This window comes from Chiloscyllium plagiosum, unplaced genomic scaffold (genome assembly GCF_037043375.1).
Source record: "Chiloscyllium plagiosum isolate Xiang-an unplaced genomic scaffold, Cpla_swu_hap1 HiC_scaffold_5, whole genome shotgun sequence".
Taxonomy (NCBI): domain Eukaryota; kingdom Metazoa; phylum Chordata; class Chondrichthyes; order Orectolobiformes; family Hemiscylliidae; genus Chiloscyllium; species Chiloscyllium plagiosum.
Window position 1 is genome coordinate 117,535,647 of NW_028270143.1, and position 20,876 is coordinate 117,556,522.

A 20,876-nucleotide genomic window follows, 5' to 3' on the forward strand; every position below is an offset into this window, starting at 1 on the left:
TCTTTCTCCTTATCTCACTCGGAATTTTAAATAGTTTCCATAAAATATAACTGTATATCTGTGTCATTTGTACCTCTTCATTATACTATGTTCTGCAGGATGATGTAGAGATTAAGCCAGGGAAAGGATATAGCATGACGTCTAAAGGACGGCAAAGGAGCCTTATCATTCACCATTGTGGAAATGAACACCAAGGGCAATATACATGTGATGCAGTGGATTGCAAGTCAACAGCCATCCTTACAGTACATGGTATGTGATCAATTATTATTACACCATGATTTTTGTTTTTGTTAAGTTTTCTACAAACAACAGTGACTACACTTCAGGATGGATGTCATTGGGTGCAAAGTGCTTTGGATAGTCTGCTGGTCATTAAAAATGCTACATAAATGTAGGTTTTATATTTTTCTCCATTTGATTCCTGTTAAAATGCAAGATAATTACAGCTAAACATTTGTTACATCGCTTTGCAAAACAGTATTTCTCTCTTAAAGCTCATTCATGTAGTGGGAAGTACAATGAAATATGCAGTCAAGTTAGTTTTTGACCTGAATGCTGATCTGGGGAGGCACAGTAGCATAGTGATTGGCATTGGTGCCTTACACATGCCAGGGACCCAGATTTGATTCTAGCCTGCCTCTGTGGAGTTTGCACGTTCTTCCCGTGTCTGCGTTGGGTGATTTGGTTTCCTCCTGCAGTCCAAGATCTACAGGGTAGGTGGATTGGCCATGCTAAATTGTCCCATAGTGTCCAGGGATGTGCAGGCCACGGGTATTAGTCAATGTAAATGAGAGTTTATGGGGATTGGGGTATCTGGGTGGGATGTTCTTTGGAGAGTTAGTGCAGACTCAATGGGCTGAATGGCCTCTATCGTCGCTGTCAGTATTCTATGATTCTAAAATGGACCTTGCATGAAGATAAAACCAAAGGGAATGAGACATAACACCAAACCAAAGAAATTAATGGCTTTTGGCTGATGAAGGTCTTGTATTTGAAATAAACACATGGGCTGAATTTCACATTGGCAAGCCTTGACAGCAATGGTGCCACAGGATGGGCATTGGCATAGAGAGGAGGGAGAAGGGGAAAAGATGAAAGAACTGTGGGAGCGAACAACCAGAATGGTATATTGACATTGGCATTTAAGTTGTTGGAAGAAGGTGTAAGGTTTCTGGTTTGTGATCAGTAATTTGCTGATTTTTAAGTGGTTCAAATTTACCCCAAATCCCTGGTTCTGACACTGGTCTTGTTTAGGGGAATGAAGAAGTTAGTAGATAGGTGTTTCAGGGCAAAAGAATCTCTGTGTTTATTTAACTACAAAAGGTAAGTATAATACAAGGAATCAAAAAAGGCTAATGCAATAAAACAGTGAAATTGACACAATTATACAGAGGAAAGTAATTAAATACACTATCAAATTAAACAGAGGTTGAAACACTATTCAAAGCTAAATAGCAGTTTTAATCACCGATATTTTCTTCAGGCTTCCTACCCTTGGGGTCCCTGCACTGTCATCACCCGCCTTTACCTCCCTGCTAGCTAGTTGGAAACTTTGGGTTCTTGAAAGTTTCAGCTCACCCCTAGGGAAAACACAGTTTTAAAGTGTGTCCAGTTGTTGAGGTTCTTGCCCTCGGGTTTTCTTGGCTTGGAACAGGCCTGTGTCTGCAAGCTCTTGGCGGATAATGCTTGCTTGGCTTCCTACCCTCTTGGCTGTCCTTTGATGCGATGATGGTCTTGGTTTGTCTTCCCGATTTAGCTTCTTGGTTTGTTTTCTGTGATCTTGGTTCCAAAGCTACTTGTTGGGGCTAGAGACTGTCGGGAAGCTGTTTCTGCAGGAGCTTGATGTTGGAAAAGGCTCTCTGTCTCCCACATCAGGGCTAGCAGTTACACAGACAGTGTGCCTCGTAATCTCCTCTCAAATCTGTGTTTGATTACTAAACTGTTGTTCCTCCCCTCGGGGCTGAATGAGCCTCCTGATTACTGGATGAAGTGTAAATGGTTCTTTGAATAAAGTGAATGGGTTTCTGATAGTTTTGAACATCCAGTATTCCTCTTGGATGGATGTAGGTTCAAGTAGTGTAAAGGCCTTCACATTCATCGGCAAACAGGTTGAGTGTAGTACAATCGTGTGGAATGTTCAGTATTTCTGTGTCCAAGCAAATGGATTAAAAGTTGAGTGGTTTTGTATTTTTGTAGGCTCCAGAATGTATCGGTTGTTTGCTCTGCAGGCTGGTGTTCATTGTATGTAGCTGAGGCGTTTGTGGGGATCTTCCTTTAGCTTTACAAGCTAAACCTCAGTTCCAGACAGCTGCCCCTTAGCTTCCATATTGCCTAGTCTGTCTCACCCAGAGAGCTCAATTGAATCTGGGAATTCCACAAACTTATCTCCCAAGTTCAGAGGGTTTCAATCCAGGGTATCTGATGGAGATTTTTGCCCCACCTTACAAAGGGGTTTGTAGCAGACTTAGATTTGCAGTGAACTGAAATCAGCCTGTACATATGCTTTCACTAAAGATAATCAGATTGAGAGAACTCTAGGATTATGGTGCATTGCAAGATAGTGGGCGGCACGGTGGGCGGCACGGTGGCACAGTGGTTAGCACTGCTGCCTCACAGCGCCTGAGACCCGGGTTCAATTCCCGCCTCAGGCGACTGACTGTGTGGAGTTTGCACGTTCTCCCCGTGTCTGCGTGGGTTTCCTCCGGGTGCTCCGGTTTCCTCCCACAGTCCAAAAGATGTGCAGGGTCAGGTGAATTGGCCATGCTAAATTGCCCGTAGTGTTAGGTAAGGGGTAAATGTAGGGGTATGGGTGGGTTTCGCTTCGGCGGGTCGGTGTGGACTTGTTGGGCCGAAGGGCCTGTTTCCACACTGTAATGTAATGTAATCTAATCTAATCTAATCTAATTTTCCTGGTACATGGTGTTGTCATCTGTGTGCATGTAAAAGTTTGATGAATGGCGAGTTATAGAGTCATATAGTCATAGAGTCCTACAGCATGGAGACAGGCCCTTTGGCCTAAACTGGTCCATGCCAACTAAAATGTCCATCCATGCTAACTGCATTTCCCTGCTCTTGACCCAGTAGATATAGAGAATTGCGTGTAGATATTTTTCTAAAGCGTCTGCAGCTAGCATTTAACTTTTTTACTGGGCTAAGAATTTATATAAGGTAAAGAAATGAAAGAATTATCTCTCAACCTGAGATAGGGTAGAAGAGCTCTAATGGAGAGTAGCTGATTAGTTAATTCTGTAAACTGGTTTAGTCTTAGTTCTTTCACTGTAGCTGGAAAGAGTATTAATATAGAGGTCTTTGTGCAACTTGAAAGGGGAGAGCAGATTACAAACAGTGTGATTTTGGTGAATTATGTGAAGTGGGGAGGAAGTGCCCTTTTATTATTTCCCCCCCCATTTTCAGTTACTTCCTTCACCTGGAGTACTTGGCTGCTATGTTATTGCAGGTGAATGAGGTCTTGGTGAATGACTGATAAGCTTTTGTATTTATAATAAATAATCAGTTGGACTGCAATAGTTCAAGAAGACAGCTCACCACACTTTATCAAGGGCAACTAGGGACAAGCAACAAATGCTGGCCAGCCAGTGACACACACGTTACGTGAATGAAGAAAATAAAGTTAAATTATGGCAGGACAGCTCAGCTAGTGGAATGTACAGCCCATGGAATGAAGGAAATCGTGCATGCACTGTGTGTCCCATATGAAAACATCTGTTGGAAGTGCATTGTTTGCACAAGCTTTAACTCTGGGTTTCAAAACTTGAGCAGTGGCATCTGCAAGACTGTGTAGATAGATACGGAATGAGTGATTTCCAAACTGTCCAAGAGAACCAGAGAGGTATTATAGGGGGAGTTCCCTATGAGATGTCACCCGCAAGTTTGTTTACTGCTTTGGGTATTAGTGATGATGATAGTTCTTTAGAAAACTGCACTAACAGCTATATCTTGGCACCATGGGTGGCTTGGCTGTACAGGACTGGAGGATGAAGAGTGGAAGAATGTTACTGAAATAACTCCGCAGAGACCTGTCACCAAGCATCTTTTTATTTACACATGAGGAGTCCTTGAATCTAGTATTGCCTCTTCAGAGTCAGCACTTAGTGTTGCAGAATCTCTGACACTCCTCTTGTTATCTGTCAGCCAGGTCTCCCTACTTGGACCACATTTACAGCCCTAGGAGCAGTATCCGAGGGAAAGGAGAGTTGACATTTTGAGTTGATGAGGAGTTTATGCTCGAAATGTCAACTTTCCTGCTCCTTGGATGCTGCCTGACTGGCTGTGCTTTTCCAGCGCCACACTATTTGAAGATGTTATCCCTTGTCTTTATATTGTCAAATCCTATTTGACTTTAGCAAATACACAAGTTCCCTGTTGGTAAATGATAGGTTGTTAATCTGTGACCCAGAGTTCTGGGATTCTTTGTATTGAAAAAGGCGTGCACAGCTTCTCTATCATTGACCTCGTGTTTGACAAATAGATTCTATGTATGTCCAACCATTTTGAGTGCGCATCTACATTGACTAGGAACATTTAGCTCATTAAAGAACCTGCATAATCAACATGCAAACAAGTCCAAGGTTTACCTCGCCATTCCCATGGATGTGGGAGAACTGGTGGTGGTAAATGTTTGTCTTTGTTGACACTTTGCCACATTGGTGGGATAGTGCCCTATGTTTGTATCCAGGCTTGGCCACCAGACGTAAATTCTCGCCAATGTCTTCATTTTGCAGATCCGTAGGTGGTCCTGGTGGAATTCAGCCAGTATTGGACAGAGACCTTTGCTTGGGTCAATTACTCTTGCTCCCCAGGTCAATGTGCTATCCTGTACTGTGAGATGATGTCTCCGGGTCGAAAATTCTAGTTATGATGGCATATTAACCTTCTCTATACCAGCAGCTGTTTCAGTTTTGAAAGGACTGGCTCTTTCTGCATCCAAGATCTGATATTGTCAGCTGAGACTGGGAGTGTGTCCAGAAAATGTAATATCCATTTCAGACCCTTCCTTTGGGGGTACACCGGCAGTGTATCTACTAACGTCTCAATCCATCCGCATTCGCTACTCGGCCTCTTGAACGGTGTTCTAACTTGTAATTATAAGCACAATATTAAAACCCAATGCTGAATGGTGCTTTGGATGGTACTTTAACCAGACCAAGGAGGGGCTTGTGGTCGATTATTATCACAAATTTTGACGATGAAGGCATGGCTTTAAATATGACCACCAATCCTTCTCTATCTGGACGTGTTAAGAATGAACCCACCGAAAGCGATTGGTGCAGATAAAGTCCCCAGCTGCACACTCGGAAACTGTGTGTATCAGCTGGCATGAGTATTTGCTGACATCTTTAACTTCTACTTGTTATGGTCTGAAATCCCCACCTGCTTCAAGGAGAATGCCATCAATCCAGAACCAAAGAAAATTTCTGCAGCGTGTCTCAATACTACTGCCTGGTGAATCTGACCTCCATAATTATAAAGTTTTCTGAGAGGTTAGTCATGGCTCATTGGGAATGCTAGCTTCCCAGTTTGCCTTGATCTCTTGCAATTTGCGTACCGTTGCAATAGGTCTATTGCAAATGCCATCTCCCTGGCCCTAGACACATCCCTGGAACACCCAGACAACAAGAATCAGGCTCCTATTTATTGATTGCAGCTTTGCCTTCAACACTATAATTCTAACCAAACTAATCTCCAGCCTCTGAAATCTAGGTCTCTGCTCCACCCTCTGCAACTGGATCCTCGACTTCCTGCCCCATACATCGCAATCAGTGAGAATAGGCAACAATACCATTGCCCCCTGAGGCTGCATACTCAGCCCCTTCATATACTCTCAGTACACGTATGACTGTTTGGCCAAATTTAATCTGAACCGTATCTAAAAGGCTGCTGACAACACCAGTGTTGCAGGCCGGATCGCAAATAATGACGAGACAGAATACCGGAAAGAGATAGTGTTTGATGGTGTGGTGGAAAGATGATAATCTCTTCCTCAACGTCAGCAAAACAAAAGAGCTAACCACTGATTTAAGTAAGCAAGATGGAAGGCATGCCCCTATCTACATTAATGGGACTGAGGTGGAGATGATCGAGAGTATCAAGTTCATAGGCATGATGATCACCAACAATCTGTCCTGGTCCAACCATATTGATGTGATAGTCAAGAAAGCACAACAATGCCTCTACTTCCTAAGGAGACTGAGGAGATTTGACGTGTTTAAAGACTCAAACAATTTTTATAAATGCACTATAGAACGCCTTCTATCTGGATGAATCTTGGCTTGGTATGGCAATTGGAGAAAGTGAGGACTGCAGATGCTGGAGATCAGAGCTGAAGATGTGTTGCTGGAAAAGCGCAGCAGGTCAGGCAGCATCCAAGGAGCAAGAGAATCGATTCTCCTGCTCCTTGGATGCTGCCTGACCTGCTGTGCTTTTCCAGCAACACATCTTCAGCTTTGGTATGGCAATTGGTCTGCTCAGGACTGTAAGGGTCTACAGAGTGTTGTGAACACAGCCCAGTCCATCATGCAAGCCAATCTTCCATCCATTGACTCCATCTATACTTCTCGCTGCCTTGGGAAGGCAGCCAACATAAAGAAAAATCATAGACTACATTCATTACAACCTTCTGGACTCAATATTGAGTACAATACCTTCAGATTGTGAACTCATTCCTTCCCTTTCCTCTCTGCTGTCCCTTCCCCCTACTCCAGCGGGACCATCTGTTTTTTCCAGTTTTACAGTTAGACACATTATTATTTTGTCATTCTTACATTTTGATCACTTAAACTGCACTATCAACACCCTTTCTACCCTAGCACCCCACCCCACACTATTGTATAAATGCTGCCCTTTCCACGCTTCACATCAGCTCTGATGAAGAGTCATCTAGACTCGAAACAATATCTTGCTGTTTCTCCACACATGCTATCTGATCTGCTGTGATTTTCAGCATTTTTTGTTTTGAATTAATCAAATAACATATTCTTATTCTCTAGTTATTAGACTTCTGAATGGACCTCTCATATTTTTAATTAAATGTTGATATCACTCTTTGTGCACCTTCTCTGCAGTAGTAAAATTGCATTCCTTGCTCTGTTCTATTATCTTTATACGCTTAGTATGGTATGATCAGCCTATATTGCACACAAAACAAAACTTTACACATTACTTAGGTACATTTGACAATAACAAATCAAATTGAATCAAATATTTACACTCTGCATTAGCATAGGTCTTTCCTGGCTAACTTGTAATCCTCAAGTGCCCTATCTGAGCCTGCACATTTCATTCTAACATAAGCCTTAGAAGGGGTATGTAGGTTAGGTACATTAGTCAGAGGTAAATGTAGAGTAATAGAGCGGGGAATGGATCTGGGTTGGTTTCTCTTTGAAGGGTCAGTGTGGACTTGTTGGGCCAAATGGCCTGTTTCCGCACTGCAGGTATTGTATGATTCTAATTATCACATTCTTTTCACATATTGGGCCCAGTCTTCAATGGAAGGCTCGAACGATTTGAGCCTCCCTCATAAAGGAAGAAGGGCTTACCCCAACTTAAATGACTGTTGCAAGCAAATTGTTTTCAGGCGCCTACTGTTTTCTCTTGTCACCACTGAAATAACTCAAAGGAGGCAATTATCCTGTCACGAAGTCACCTTTACTTGTAGAGATGTACAGCATGGAAACAGACCCTTCAGTCCAACTCGTCACGCCAACCAGATATCCTAACCTAATCTAGTCCCATTTGCCAGTATGTGGCCCATATCCCTCTCTGCCCTTCCTATTCATATACCCATCTAGATGCCTTCTAAATGTTGTAATTGTACCAGTTCTCCACCACTTCCTTTGGCAGCTCATTCCTTACACACACCACCCTCCCATAAGAAAGTTACCCCTTAGGTCCCTTTTATATCTTTCCCCTCTCACCCTAAACCTATGCCCTCTAGCTCTGGACTCCCCCACCCCAGTGAAAATACCTTGTCTATTTATTCTATTCACACCCCTCATGATTTTATAAACCTCTATAAGGTCACCCCTCAGCTTCTGACGCTCCAGGAAAAACAGCCCCAGCCTATCCAGCCTCTTCTCATAGCTCAAATCCTCCAACCCTGGCAATGTCCAACCCAACCACCCCGTGGCTCAACACTTCAACTCCCCCTCCAACTCCATCAAGGACATGCAGGTCCTTGGACTCCTCCATCGCCAGACCATAGCAACACGACGGCTGGAGGAAGAGCGCCTCATCTTCCGCCTAGGAACTCTCCAACCACAAGGGATGAACTCAGATTTCTCCAATTTCCTCATTTCCCCTCCCCCCACCTTGTCTCAGCCCCAACCCTCGAACTCAGTACCACCTTCCTAACCTGCAATCTTCTTCCTGACCTCTCTGCCCCCACCCCCACTCCAGCCTATCACCCTCACCTTAACCTCCTTCCACCTATCGCATTTCCAACGCCCCTCCCCCAGGTACCTCCTCCCTACCTTTTATCTTAGCCTGCTGGACATACTTTCCTCATTCCTGAAGAAGGGCTCATGCCCGAAACGTCGATTCTCCTGCTCCTTGGATGCTGCCTGACCTGCTGCGCTTTTCCAGCAACACATTTTCAGCTCTAATCTCCCGCATCTGCAGTCCTCATTTTCTCCTTAAACTCCACCTACCCCTACTCATAACATTGGCCCATCTGATCTAGATCCCGTTGTACTCTGAGGTAACCTTCTTTACTGTCCACTACTCCTCCAACTTTGGTGTCATATGCATACTTACAGCTACACCTCCTTTGTTCACATTCAAATGATTTATAAAAATGACGAAAAGTAGTGGACCCAGCAGCGATCCTTGTGGCACACCACTGGTCCCAGGCCTCCAATCTCAAAACAAACCCTCCACCACCATCCTCTGTCTTCTACCTCTGAGCCAGTTCTGTATTCAAATGGCTAATTCTGCCTGTTCCATGAGATCTCACCTTGCTAAACAGTCTCCCGTGAGGAACCTTGTCGACCACCTTAATGAAGTCCAGATAGATCACATCCACCACCCTGCCCTCATCAATCCTCTTTTTTACTTCATCAAAAAACCCAATCAAGTTTGTGAGACATGAATTCCCATGCACAAAGCCATGCTGACTATCCCTAATCAGTCCTTTTCTTTCCAAATACATGTAAATCCTGTCCCTCAGGATTCCCTCCAACAACTTGTCAACCACCTATGTCAGACTCACTGGTTTATAGTTCCCTGGCTTTTCTTTACCACCTTTCTTAAATAGTGGCACCACATTAGCCAAACTCCAGTCTTCTGGCTCCTTACCTGTGGCTTTCGATGATACAAATATTTCAGCAAAGGGCCCAGCAATTACTTCCCTAGGTTTACACAGAGTTCTAGGGTATACCTGATCAGGAACTGTGGATTTATCCACTTTTATGTGTTTCAAGACATTCAGCACCTCCTCCTCTGGATTATGGAAATTTTTCAAGATGTCACCATCAATTTCCCCACATTCTATATCTTCCATGTCCTTCTCCACAGTAAACATTCATGCAAAATACTCTTTTAGTATCTCCCCCATGTCCTGCGGCTCCACACATAGGCTGCCTTGGTGATCTTTGAGGGTCTCCACTTTCTCCCTTGTTACCCTTTTGACCTTAATATATTTGTAAAAACCCTTTGGATTCTCCTTAATCCTATTTGCCAAAGCTGTCTCATGTCCCCTTTTTGCCCTCCTGATTTCCCTCTTTAGTATACTGTTACTGCCTTTATAGTCTTCTAAGGATTCACTCGATCTCTCCTGTCTATACCTGACATAGGCTTCTTGCTATGTGCTCAGTTCTTAGGTTCTGACCAGCAAGCTCGGAGCCAGTCCCTAGAATTGAGAGGTCTCTGAATCTCCTGTTCATATCTGTCAGCCAGAGCTCCCTAATGGGCCCAGGTTAACAATCATAATGAAGGATTGCATAGTCAGTGAGATCCACTTGGCCGCCTTTCCATTCTGTACAATTCTTAGATCATTGTGATTGAGCTATACACTATGTGGATGTGCAGTCTTCCATGTGATTATGGTGTGTTGTGTCCTATGCAACCTAACATTCCAGAGGAGGGTAGAACTGAACAACAAGGGTATCATCTAGCATGATGCCTCAGCTAGCCTGTGGAGATGCAGAAAATGATAACAACGTGCAGAATGTTGAGAAACACGAGAGATAATTTTGGATACCCAATGGTCATCATTCGGTAAGGTTTACATGATCCTCACTGACAGCTCCAATCAATCCAATTAACCTTTAGCACACTGCAGTCTAATAATATCTCGTTTATTAAATCTATAATTTCCTAGTCTCAATTAGGATGAATTCTGTGCCATGGAGAATGGCTGAACCTCATTTTGTTTGTTCTACTACTTGTTAAATCCTTTGATTGAGTCAGAATGCTCTTGAAGTCAAATAGCTGCTTACCCCATCCCCCAACAAGAAATGCAAGGAGGACACATGCATTATTACATCAGAAATGTAATAGTTCCAAATATATTCAAGGCTTCATGTATCAAGAAAGAAGTAATCCCATCGACTCTTGAGTGCAGCTAGGTGGTTATCCTAAAACTCTTCTGTGTGCTGCTATGTGTTGCTCCTTCTGTGCTTTCTGCTTAAGTGGAGACAGGCTGCTGACCTTGCTCATTCACAGCTTGGGAAATCCTTGAACTTAACTTTCTTAATGTTTGAGGCCTGGAGATCCCTGATAAATATAAAGCTGAAAACACCTGTGTCTGTCACCACAGCTGAATGAGGCTCTGGTGACACTCAGAGATGGTGAGATGCCTCCATTCAAATCAGGACAGTCTTGAAAGGAATTGTTTGATGCTTTTGCAGTTGAATTTCTCCTTTCAAGGCTGACACCTGATCACCTGAGTACCTTTTGCTGATCCCAGGCGCTTTGTTCTCCACCCTGCCTAGAGATTGCTCAATGTGTCTCATCGTATGATGGTGATAGTCTGTCAACCTTTGCACATCTGTGGAATTTACCAAGTGGTCTGCCTTAAATGTTGCCTTGTGCAATAATCCCTTGTGATGGAAACATGTCGGAACTCATAGTCTGAATGGACTTCTGTTTTATTTGGGTACAGGTGCACATATACCAAGTTAATTCAGTTAAATATTCTCTCACTGCCTGCTGCTGTATAGACCTTATGAATCAAGGGTATGTCATTGTCACTATAATGTGGTAGAATTTAACATTTAGTTTGAGACTGTGTTTGGTTCAAAAACAACTGTGCTAAACCATAAATAGGGGTAATTAAAATGAATGAGGGCAGAAAAAATGGGCAGATATTTGGCAGAAAAGACGGTTGTTGAACAGTGACAGATATTTAAGAAAGTAGTTCATGACTCACAAAAAAGGCATATCCCAGAGAGGAAGAAATATTCTAGGAAGTGGATAAACCAACCATGATTATCCAAGGAAATTAACGATAGTATCAAATTGAAAGAAAAAAAATCAATTAAATGTGGCAAAAATTACTGGTAAACCAGAGAATTAGGGAAGTTTAAAAAAAAATCAAAAGGTGACCAAAAAAATAATAGGGAGAAAATAATTTTGAGGGCAAACTAACGGTTAATATCAATTTTGACAGTAAGAGATTTTTAACATATATAAAAAGAAAGAGTGACGTCAAGGTAAACAAAGGCCCCTCAGAGAATGGGCCTGGGGACATAATAATGAGGCACCAGGAAATGGTAGAGGATTTGAATAAATACTTTGCATCGGTCTTCACGGTAGAAGATGCTAACAGCATTACAAAAGTATTAAGTAACCAAGGAACTAAAAGGGAAGAATAAGTAAATATAATAACTATCACTAGGGAAAAATTACTTCGGAAGCTAATGGGGCTAAAGACTGATAAGCCCCCTGGGCCTAATGGATTGCATCCTAACATATTAAAAGTCTGTAGAGATAGTGAATGCACTGGTAGTAACTTTCCAAGAATCCTTAGATGTTGGAGAAGTCCCAGAGGATTAGAAAACTCATAACGCAACACCCTCATTTGAACATGGAGGGAAACAAAAATGTTAACTATAGGCCAGTTAGCTTAACAATAGTTAGGAAAATGTTCAAGAGTCTGTTGTGAAGGATGTAATAGCAGAGTATTTAGAAATACATAATATAAACCTGCAGAGCTGGCATGGCTTCATGAAGGGGAAACAAAGTCTAACAAATGTATTAGAATTCTTGAGGACTAAACAAACAATATAGATAAAAGGGAACTAGTGCATGTGGTATATTTGCATTACCAAAAAGCATTTTACAAGGTACTGCTAAATAAGAAAAGAATCTGTGGTGTTGGAGGTAATATCTTAACATGGATAGAGGGTTAGCTAACTAATAGAACATACAGAATTAGGATGATGGGGCCATTTTTCAGAATGGCATCCTGCAACTGAAATGGGTCGGGGTGGGGCCACAGTTATTTACAAAGTGTGTTAATGACTTAGATGAGGTAAGTTAATATATGATCACCAAGTAACATCAGTGTATTAGATGCAAGATTCATTTCAGAAATACATGAAAGCTCTTTAGCGCTTTCCAAACCATTATCTACAAGTACTGGAGCATTAAACACCTGGGAACACTACCACTGAAAGTTCCTGTCCAAGCCATTCACCCACCTGACTTGAAAATATATTGTGTTTCTTCAATGTTGCCAGGTAAAAATTCTGGAGCTTTCTTCCTAATAGCATTGTGGGTGTACCTACACCAAACTGATTGCAGTGGTTCAAGAATTTCAAATTCACCACCTTCTTAAGATTAGTTTGGGATGGAAATAAATGCTAGCCTTGCCCATAGAATCTACATTCCCTGAATAAATAAATTTCCCTGAATAAATTTGCAGTGAACTTGCAAGTAAATAGTGCCTTTCATGACTTCAGGGTGTTTTAGAATGCTTCACATTTAGTTACTTCACCTATGCATTCAGTGCTGTTATTTAGACAAATACATACATATAGAAATGTACACTCTTTAAAATAGATGTTGTTTTGACTTTTTGATTTCTTCATGTTTTTCAGCTCGTGACATCAAGATAGTAAGGCCGTTGGAAGACCTTGAAGTTATTGAACAGGAGAGTGCTGCCTTCTTATGTGAAATTTCACATGATGAAGTGGATTTTCAATGGTTTAAGAACGGTGTAAAAATCAGGGCTGGTGACAATGTAAAAATTCGTCAGGAAGGTAGATATTTTTATTATTATTTAATTGGATTTCATAAATAATATTAGGATTTGTTATTATCCAAATGAACATTTCAAAAAATAAAGTTCAGAAGAAAGTAAGAGATACAAGAGGGGAAGTGATGGCCCAGTGGTATTATCACTGAACTGTTAATCCAGAGATCCAGATGATGTTCTGGGGTCCGGGTTTGAAACCCACCATGGCAGATGGTGAAATTTGAATTCAGTGCATGTCTGGGATTAAAAGTCTAATGATGACCATGAATCCATTGTTGATAGTTGGGAAAAACCCATCTGATTCACTAATGCCCTTTAATGAAGAAAACTGCCATTCTTACCTGATCTGGACTCCTGACCTACAGCAATGTTGTTGACTCTTAACTGTCCTCTAGACAATTGGAAATAATTGGTGGCCAGCAATACTCACATCCCATGAGCAATAAAAGAAAAGATTACGTAAATCAAATGAAAACTGGAGCTATTATCCTTGGAGAGGAAAAAAAGGTTGAGATAAGATTTGGTTGCTGCATTCAAAATTATCTGGTTGGAGAAAATGGTTCTTCCTGTGAAAGGATTTACAACTCAAGGGCCCAGATTGCTTAGATGAATGTGGCTCTAACTATTCACAAGAGATGCAACACTATCCAGGATAAAGCAGCCTGCTTGCTTGGCATATCGACTATCACCTTCATGATTGAGTTCTATCTTGAAGACGAATAGGGGGTCATAATTGCAAATTATAGAACAAGAGTGTGACTCAGGTGGCCTCTTCCAAGGCTGGCCCATCATGCCCCTATCAGGCAGTGGTAAGGCCAAGAAAAGTTCTGCCCAGCAAGAATTGCCAACTAATCAGAGACCAGCAGTCTTGTGACTCACAGTGCTGTGGAGGAAGCTGTGGCTCCTGGCAGAAGAGCAGCTTTGGAGTCACAGGATCTTGCAGGACTCAGAACAAGTGTAAGTGTTGTTTGAGAGAGGGCCTCATAGGGAGGTTAGAGTAGCAGTGTTGAAAGCAGGGACAAATGGTTAGCTCCAGCAGGCACACCCATCTCAGATGTCTAGTGAATTCATCATGCTTGGGCATCGTTTGCCATTGTTTGAAGCCCTCCCACAATTAGGAGGATCAGAACAAGAAATACAAAGGAAAATCATCACCTAAAGGTTTCTGTCCAGTTCACACTACTCCGTCTTGGAATTATATCACCATCCCTTCACATCGCTGAGTCAAGACTGGTTTGAATTTAGGTAAACGCTTGGTGCATTCTCCATGCAACAGCTCGATTAATCAGAGTTCTTTTGCCAACCATTCAAGACTCTCCTCTCATACATTACAAATTTGTTATTCTTGCCATTCTGTTGTGGTATGTGCAAAATGAAAAGCTTTGATTTTTGCCCAGTCTTTTCACCTAAGTATAATTTATCATATAAGACCCATAAGATCATAAGACATAGGAGCAGAAATAAGGCCATTCGGCCTATCGAGCCTGCTCTGCCAATCAATCATGGCTGATAGGTTTTTTAGTGCCATTTTCCTGCTTTCTCCCCATAACCTTTGATCCCCTTGGCAGTCAACAAATTATCTATCCCTGTCTTAAATATACTCAGTGACGTGGCCTCCACAGCCTTCTGTGGCAATGAATTCCACAGATTCACCACTCTCTGACTAAAGAGGTTTCTCTTTATCTCCGTTCTGAAGGGTCTTCCTTTTACTCTAATGTTGTATCCTCAGGTTCTCTTCTCTCCTGCCAGTGGAAACATTTTCCCAACATCATTTTATCCAGACCGTTTAGTATTCTGAGCTGAAAAATGTGTTGCTGGAAAAGCCTGACCCGCTGCGCTTGTCCAGCAACACATTTTTCAGCTGCCTGACCTGCTGCGCTTTTCCAGCAACACATTTTTCAGCTGCCTGACCTGCTGCGCTTTTCCAGCAACACATTTTTCAGCTCTGATCTCCAGCATCTGCAGTCCTCACTTTCTCCCCGTTTAGTATTCTGTAAGTTTCAATGAGATTACCCCCTCATCCTTCTAAACTCCATCGAGTGTCATCCCAGAGTCCTCAAATGTTCCTCATATGTTATCCCTATCATTCCTGGGATCATTTTCGTGAAGCTCCTCTGGACCTGCTCCAGGGCCAATACATCTCTCCTGAGGTATAGGGCCCAAAATTACTCACAAAACTCTAAATGTGGTCTATCAGAGCCTTATAAAGCCTAGGCGTACATCCCTGCTTTTATATTCCAGTCATAGAGTCTTACAGCATGGAGACAAGCCGTTTGGCCCAGACTGGTCTATGCTGACCAAAATATCTGCCCATGCTAACCCCATTTCCCTGCATTTGACCCATATCCTTCTAATCCTTTCCTATCCATGCCCTTTTAAATGTTATTGATGTACTTGCCTCAACTACTTCCCCTGGCAGCTCATTCCATACGTGTACCACCCTCTGTGTAAAAATGTTACCCCTTAGGTTCCCTTTTATTCTTTTCCCCTAATCTAAAACTGATGCCCTCTAGTCCTTGATTTCCCAACCCTGGGAAAAAGACAATGTATTCACTCTCCCCATGATTCTCATGATCTTACATACCTCTATAAGGTCCCCCAAGACTCCAATGCTCTAAAGAAAAATGTCCTAGCTTTTCCAACCTCTCCCTATAACTCAGACCATTGAGTCCAGGCAACATCCTTATAAATTTCTTCTGCCCTCTTTCCAGTTTAATAACATTCTTCCTATAGCAAGGTGACCAAACTGAACACAAATACTCCAAGTATGGCCTCACCGACATACTGTATAACTGCACCATTACTTTACAACTTCTTAACTTAGTGCCCTGTTTGATGAAAGCCAGTGTGCCAAAAGCCTTCTTCACTGCCCTGTCTACTTGTGACCACTTTCAGGGAACAATGAACCTGAACTCCAAGAGGCAGCAGGGTCCCAATGTCAATTCCAGCCTCTCCACATGTGCACACACACACTCTCTCTCTCAAGCAAACTCTCTCTCATCCACACCATATGCACTTCCTGCACTCACACGCACGCACACACCCTCTCACAGGCTTTTACCCCATCACACTCACACACATACTTAACCAAGCTTACACACACGCAAACACACTCTTTGATATGCGCTCACACCGACAGCACACACTCACATACACACTCTGTCTCTCCTGCATGTGCACACATATAAATTTATGGAGTGGATCTGTGGTTGTAAAAGTACATCTTATTTTGCACAAAAACTGAATAAATCCATGTAGGATTCTGAAAGTCCCACTTTCAGAATAAAACTGACTCAACATTGGGAAAGACTTTAAGTTCACACCTTTAATACATTGTCTGACCTAAGATAACACTTATTGTTAGATAAATTGAAGCCACCTTGAGAATGTAACTGAAAAGGAGTTTTCAAACTTATATATTAAAGAGCCTAAACCAGCATATCCCATCCTTAAAGATGCAAGACTTAATCTAAGTTTGTTTACTATATCATTACAACCCCGTGACACTGCGGAACCTTATCAAAGGCCTTACTGAAATCCATATAGACGATGTTTACCATCTTGCCTCATCAACCTTTCTGGTCACTTTATCAAAGAACTCTAACAAATTTGTGAGGCATGATCTCCAACTCACAAAGCCATGCTGACTACTCCTAATCAAACCCTGTCTTTTCAAATGCATATATAGGTTTACCCTCAGAATCTTCTCAAGTAATTTACCCATCACAGATGTTAAGCTTACTGGTCTATAATTCCCAGGTTTTTCTTTGCAGCCCTTCTTGAATAAGGGCACAACATTTGCTAGCCATGGATACGGATGATGGAAAAACTCAGCCATGGCCTCTGCAATATCTTCTCTAGCCACTTGCAGTGTTCTTAGATATATCTGGTCAGGACCAGGAGATTTATCCATCTTCATATATTCTAATACATCCAACACCTCCACTACTGTGATATGGACTGTCCCTAAGATATTACCACTAACTTCCCCAAGACCCCAAGTCATCGTACTTTTCTTCATGGTAAACACAGAGGAGAAATATTCATTGAGGGCCTCGCCTATCTCCTGTGGTTCTACACTTATATGTCCACTTCAGTCCTTGAAGAGTCCTCTTCTCTCTCTAGTTATTCTTTCTCCTTTAGTATACTTAAAGTACCTCTTTAGTATCACCCTAATCTTCTCAGCCAAGGCTATCTCGTGCCCCCTTTTCGCCCTCCTGATTTCCTTCTTCAGTAAACTTCTGTCTTCCTGGTAGTTCTGATTGTCCTATGGAGATGAATGACAACATTGTATTTGCTTTCGTAACTGCCGATTCAACCCACAAGTTTACCTTAAGAGTCCCTTTGTACTTCAGATTTCTGAATTTTCTCCCCATTTAGAAAATCATTCATGCCTCTATTCTTCCTACTAAAGTGCATGACCTCATATTTCCCACATTGTATTTCATTCTGTCACACTTCTGCTCACTGTCCTAGCTTCTCAAAATCTGTCTGCAGCCTCCCGCCTCCTCATTACTACCTGTCCCTCCACCTAGCTTTGTATCATCTGCAAACTTAGTCAGAATGCTGTCAGTTCCTTCGTCCAGATCATTAATGTATAAAGTGAAAAGCTGTGGTCCCAACACTGACCCGTGTGAACACCACTAGTCACCGGCTTCCATCCTGAGAAGGATCCTTTTATCCCCGCTGTCTGCCTTCTGCCAGATAGCTAGTCTTATATCCATGCTGATACCTTGCTTCTAACACCATGGGCCCTTATCTTACTCAGCAGTCTCCTGTGCGGCACCTTATCTACGGCCTTCTGAAAGTCCAGCTAGATAACATCCATTGGCTCGCCTTGGTCGAACCTGCTCGTTACCTCCTTAAAGAATTCCAACAGATTTGTTAGGCATGACCTGCCCTTGATAAAACCATGCTGACTTTTTCCTATTTTACCATGCTTTTCCAAGTATTTAGAAATCTCATCCTTCACAATGGACCCTGTCTTTTGCATTGCTCCTTTCTTAAACGGGGGTGGAGGAGGTGTGGTATATTGACGATTTTCCAGTTTTATGGAATCCCTCCCCGACTCCAGTGATACCTGAAAGATCACTACTAAAGCCTCCTCTATTTCTTCAGCTAACGGTCTCCGTGGTGATGGCCACTGTACTCATCTCTGCCCCTGTGACTGTGTTGAATTTTTGAGATGTTACTTGTGTCATCCACTGTGAAGACTGACACAGAGTACTTATTCAGTTCCTCCACCATTTCTTTGTTTCCCATTACTATTTCTCCAGCATCATTTTCCAACGGCCCACTGTCCACTTTTGCCCTTTATATATCTAATTATCTTTCCTAATATTACCGGCTAGCTTCCCTTCATATTTAATCTTATCTGCTGCGCATCAACTTTGTATGCTGTCCAGTGCATCCTTTAATGTGCCAAATGCATTTGCTTGCTTAGTCTCTGGAAACAATCTTTGTCCTTTGTTGAAGTGACATAAACAATCACATGCTGCAATGTATTTTAACTAAGATCAATTAAAAATAAGAGATTATCTCAGAGCAAGTGTGTTCTTACAAAGAAACATAGAAGAAAGGAGCAGGAGTAGGTCATTCAATCCCTCGACCCTACTTTGCCATTCATTATGATCATGGCTGATTGTCGAGCTGGATACCCTATTTCTGTCCTTCCCCAATATTGTTTGGTCCCTTTAGCCACAAAAGCTGCCTCTTACTTGAAGTCACATAATGTTTTGGCCTCAACCACTTCCTCTGATAGTGAGTTTCACAGATTAACTACTCTCTGGGTGAAGAACTTCCTCCTTCTCTCAATCCAAAATGTTTTACCCCTTTTCCTGAAACTGGCTGTGGACACTGCCCACCATTGGAAGCATCTTCCCTGCATCTAACCTTTCTAGGCCTGATAGAATTTTATAGGTTTTTTTGTCTGCAGTTTTGAACAATAATAGCATAAAGAAGTTCAAGCATTGGAAAGGGATGTGTTAGAAAATCTGTTTTAAAAATCTGCACTATATTTCATAGTATTAATATATATCATAACAAAATGTTTTACATACAGGAAGGACCCATATTCTGCTATTTAAATCTGTAAAAACTGTAGATGCTGCTGAGATCAAGTTTGTTGCTGAAAGTGCGACTTCCACAGCTTTCCTACGGGTTAAAGGTAAGAATTTTAGGAGGCATTTCATAGATTTGAAGAATATGACAACAAATATTTTGGTGCTCCCTTAGTGTTGCCTGCAAACATGGAATTATGTCTAGAGAGTTGGATTGTGAAATTGCCACAGTACGAATGGCAAACATATTAAAAGTAACTACTGGTTTCACGAGTTGTTTATATTGTTTAACTACAAAACCATTAATGTATTCCCTTTCTTGGTTGTATTTTTATGTATGTGAATGAGATTTAAGAAGTATCATTAATAATTGAAAGCAAAGTCAGTTAATCATTGCTCATTCTGTGATTTTTGTATTTAAATTGGGACAATATACTGTGAAAGGAAAGAAGAACAAATTTGCTTCCAAACAGCATAAAATGAGCAGCAGCAAGTCAATGAAAAAGATTGTGTTAGAAAGTTGGTATATAAAATCAGCTACTGGTTTATCATTCATTTTATACTCTAAATGAAGTCAAATGTTAGTGGGCTCTGTTTCAGTGTGAACAGCATTATAAACGTACTTATTTACAAAATACTGTTACATGACAAAGTAGTTTCAAAAATAAAATCTTGTAACTGTACAATGGAAGTGATGAATAATTATTTCATCCAATTGTGCTTCTCTGTCAAAGTGACTGAAGTTTAATACTGTAATTAGCAATGTCTAGTAATGACTTTTAATACTGACCCCGAGTACTTTTTTTTTGTTTTATACAAATGCAAACAGTTATTCTTGTATTTGTTTCAGAATTGCCAGTTAAAATTGTGAAACCCTTAAAAGAGAAGATTGGCATTGAAAAACATCGTGTCATTTTTGAATGCAAGGTTTCTAGGCTAAATGCTGTTGTTAAATGGTATCACAAAGGCAAAGGGATTCATCCAAGTAAAAAATATGAGATTGTGAGTGAAGATGTGTACAGAAAGCTCATAATTAATAATGTTGCTTTTGAAGATGAAGGCAGTTACATATGTGATGCAAATGATGACAAAACCACAGCAATGCTATATGTTGAAGGTAATAAAATTTTTAAAAGTTTTTTTTTGCAATGTTTTGCCAGTACTAAGAGTGAAGCCGATAAACAAGTTTTAAATAGTGCAGTTTATATGTTTTCTGAGGAGTTAGTAATGTACTAATATTGAAACAAATATTAATCTTCTTAATGAAAGTAAGTAATCTGTTTTGATGGCAAGTGCAATACCTGGATCGGCAACCATTCTTTTAAGTTAATAATACTGATATCTGACTAATGTGAAATTCAGATATTGTTAAGTCCAGCTCATTTCTTTTCTCTTTAGATTGTCTATTCAGGTTCTTTTCATTTATATACCATTTTGCTTGTAAGAAAGTCAGCAGTAGATAACCTCTGCTACTAGAAGGGGAATCAGAACGCATAAGATTAATTTAGAATTGGAATTAGCTTTATTATCATATGCATTCACAAGAATACACTGAAGAGTTTATAAATCACCACTTACAATGGCATCTTAGGTACCAA

At 41.3% G+C, this 20,876-nt stretch overlaps 1 protein-coding gene across 4 annotated transcripts in view; it reads left to right on the plus strand.

Moving 5' to 3' along the window:
- Nucleotides 1-20,876, plus strand: part of obscnb (obscurin, cytoskeletal calmodulin and titin-interacting RhoGEF b) — a 799,195-nt gene that overhangs the window by 175,628 nt on the left and 602,691 nt on the right. For all 4 annotated transcript variants that reach the window (XR_015757277.1, XM_087987576.1, XM_087987577.1 and 1 more), the window contains exons 20-23: nucleotides 99-252; nucleotides 13,062-13,223; nucleotides 19,281-19,385; nucleotides 20,129-20,395. Coding sequence is in view for 3 of the 4 variants with exons in the window: in XM_087987576.1 (XP_087843702.1) it covers nucleotides 99-252; nucleotides 13,062-13,223; nucleotides 19,281-19,385; nucleotides 20,129-20,395 (688 nt within the window). In the remaining variant the exon portion in view is untranslated. The remainder of the gene's footprint in view (nucleotides 1-98; nucleotides 253-13,061; nucleotides 13,224-19,280; nucleotides 19,386-20,128; nucleotides 20,396-20,876) is intronic.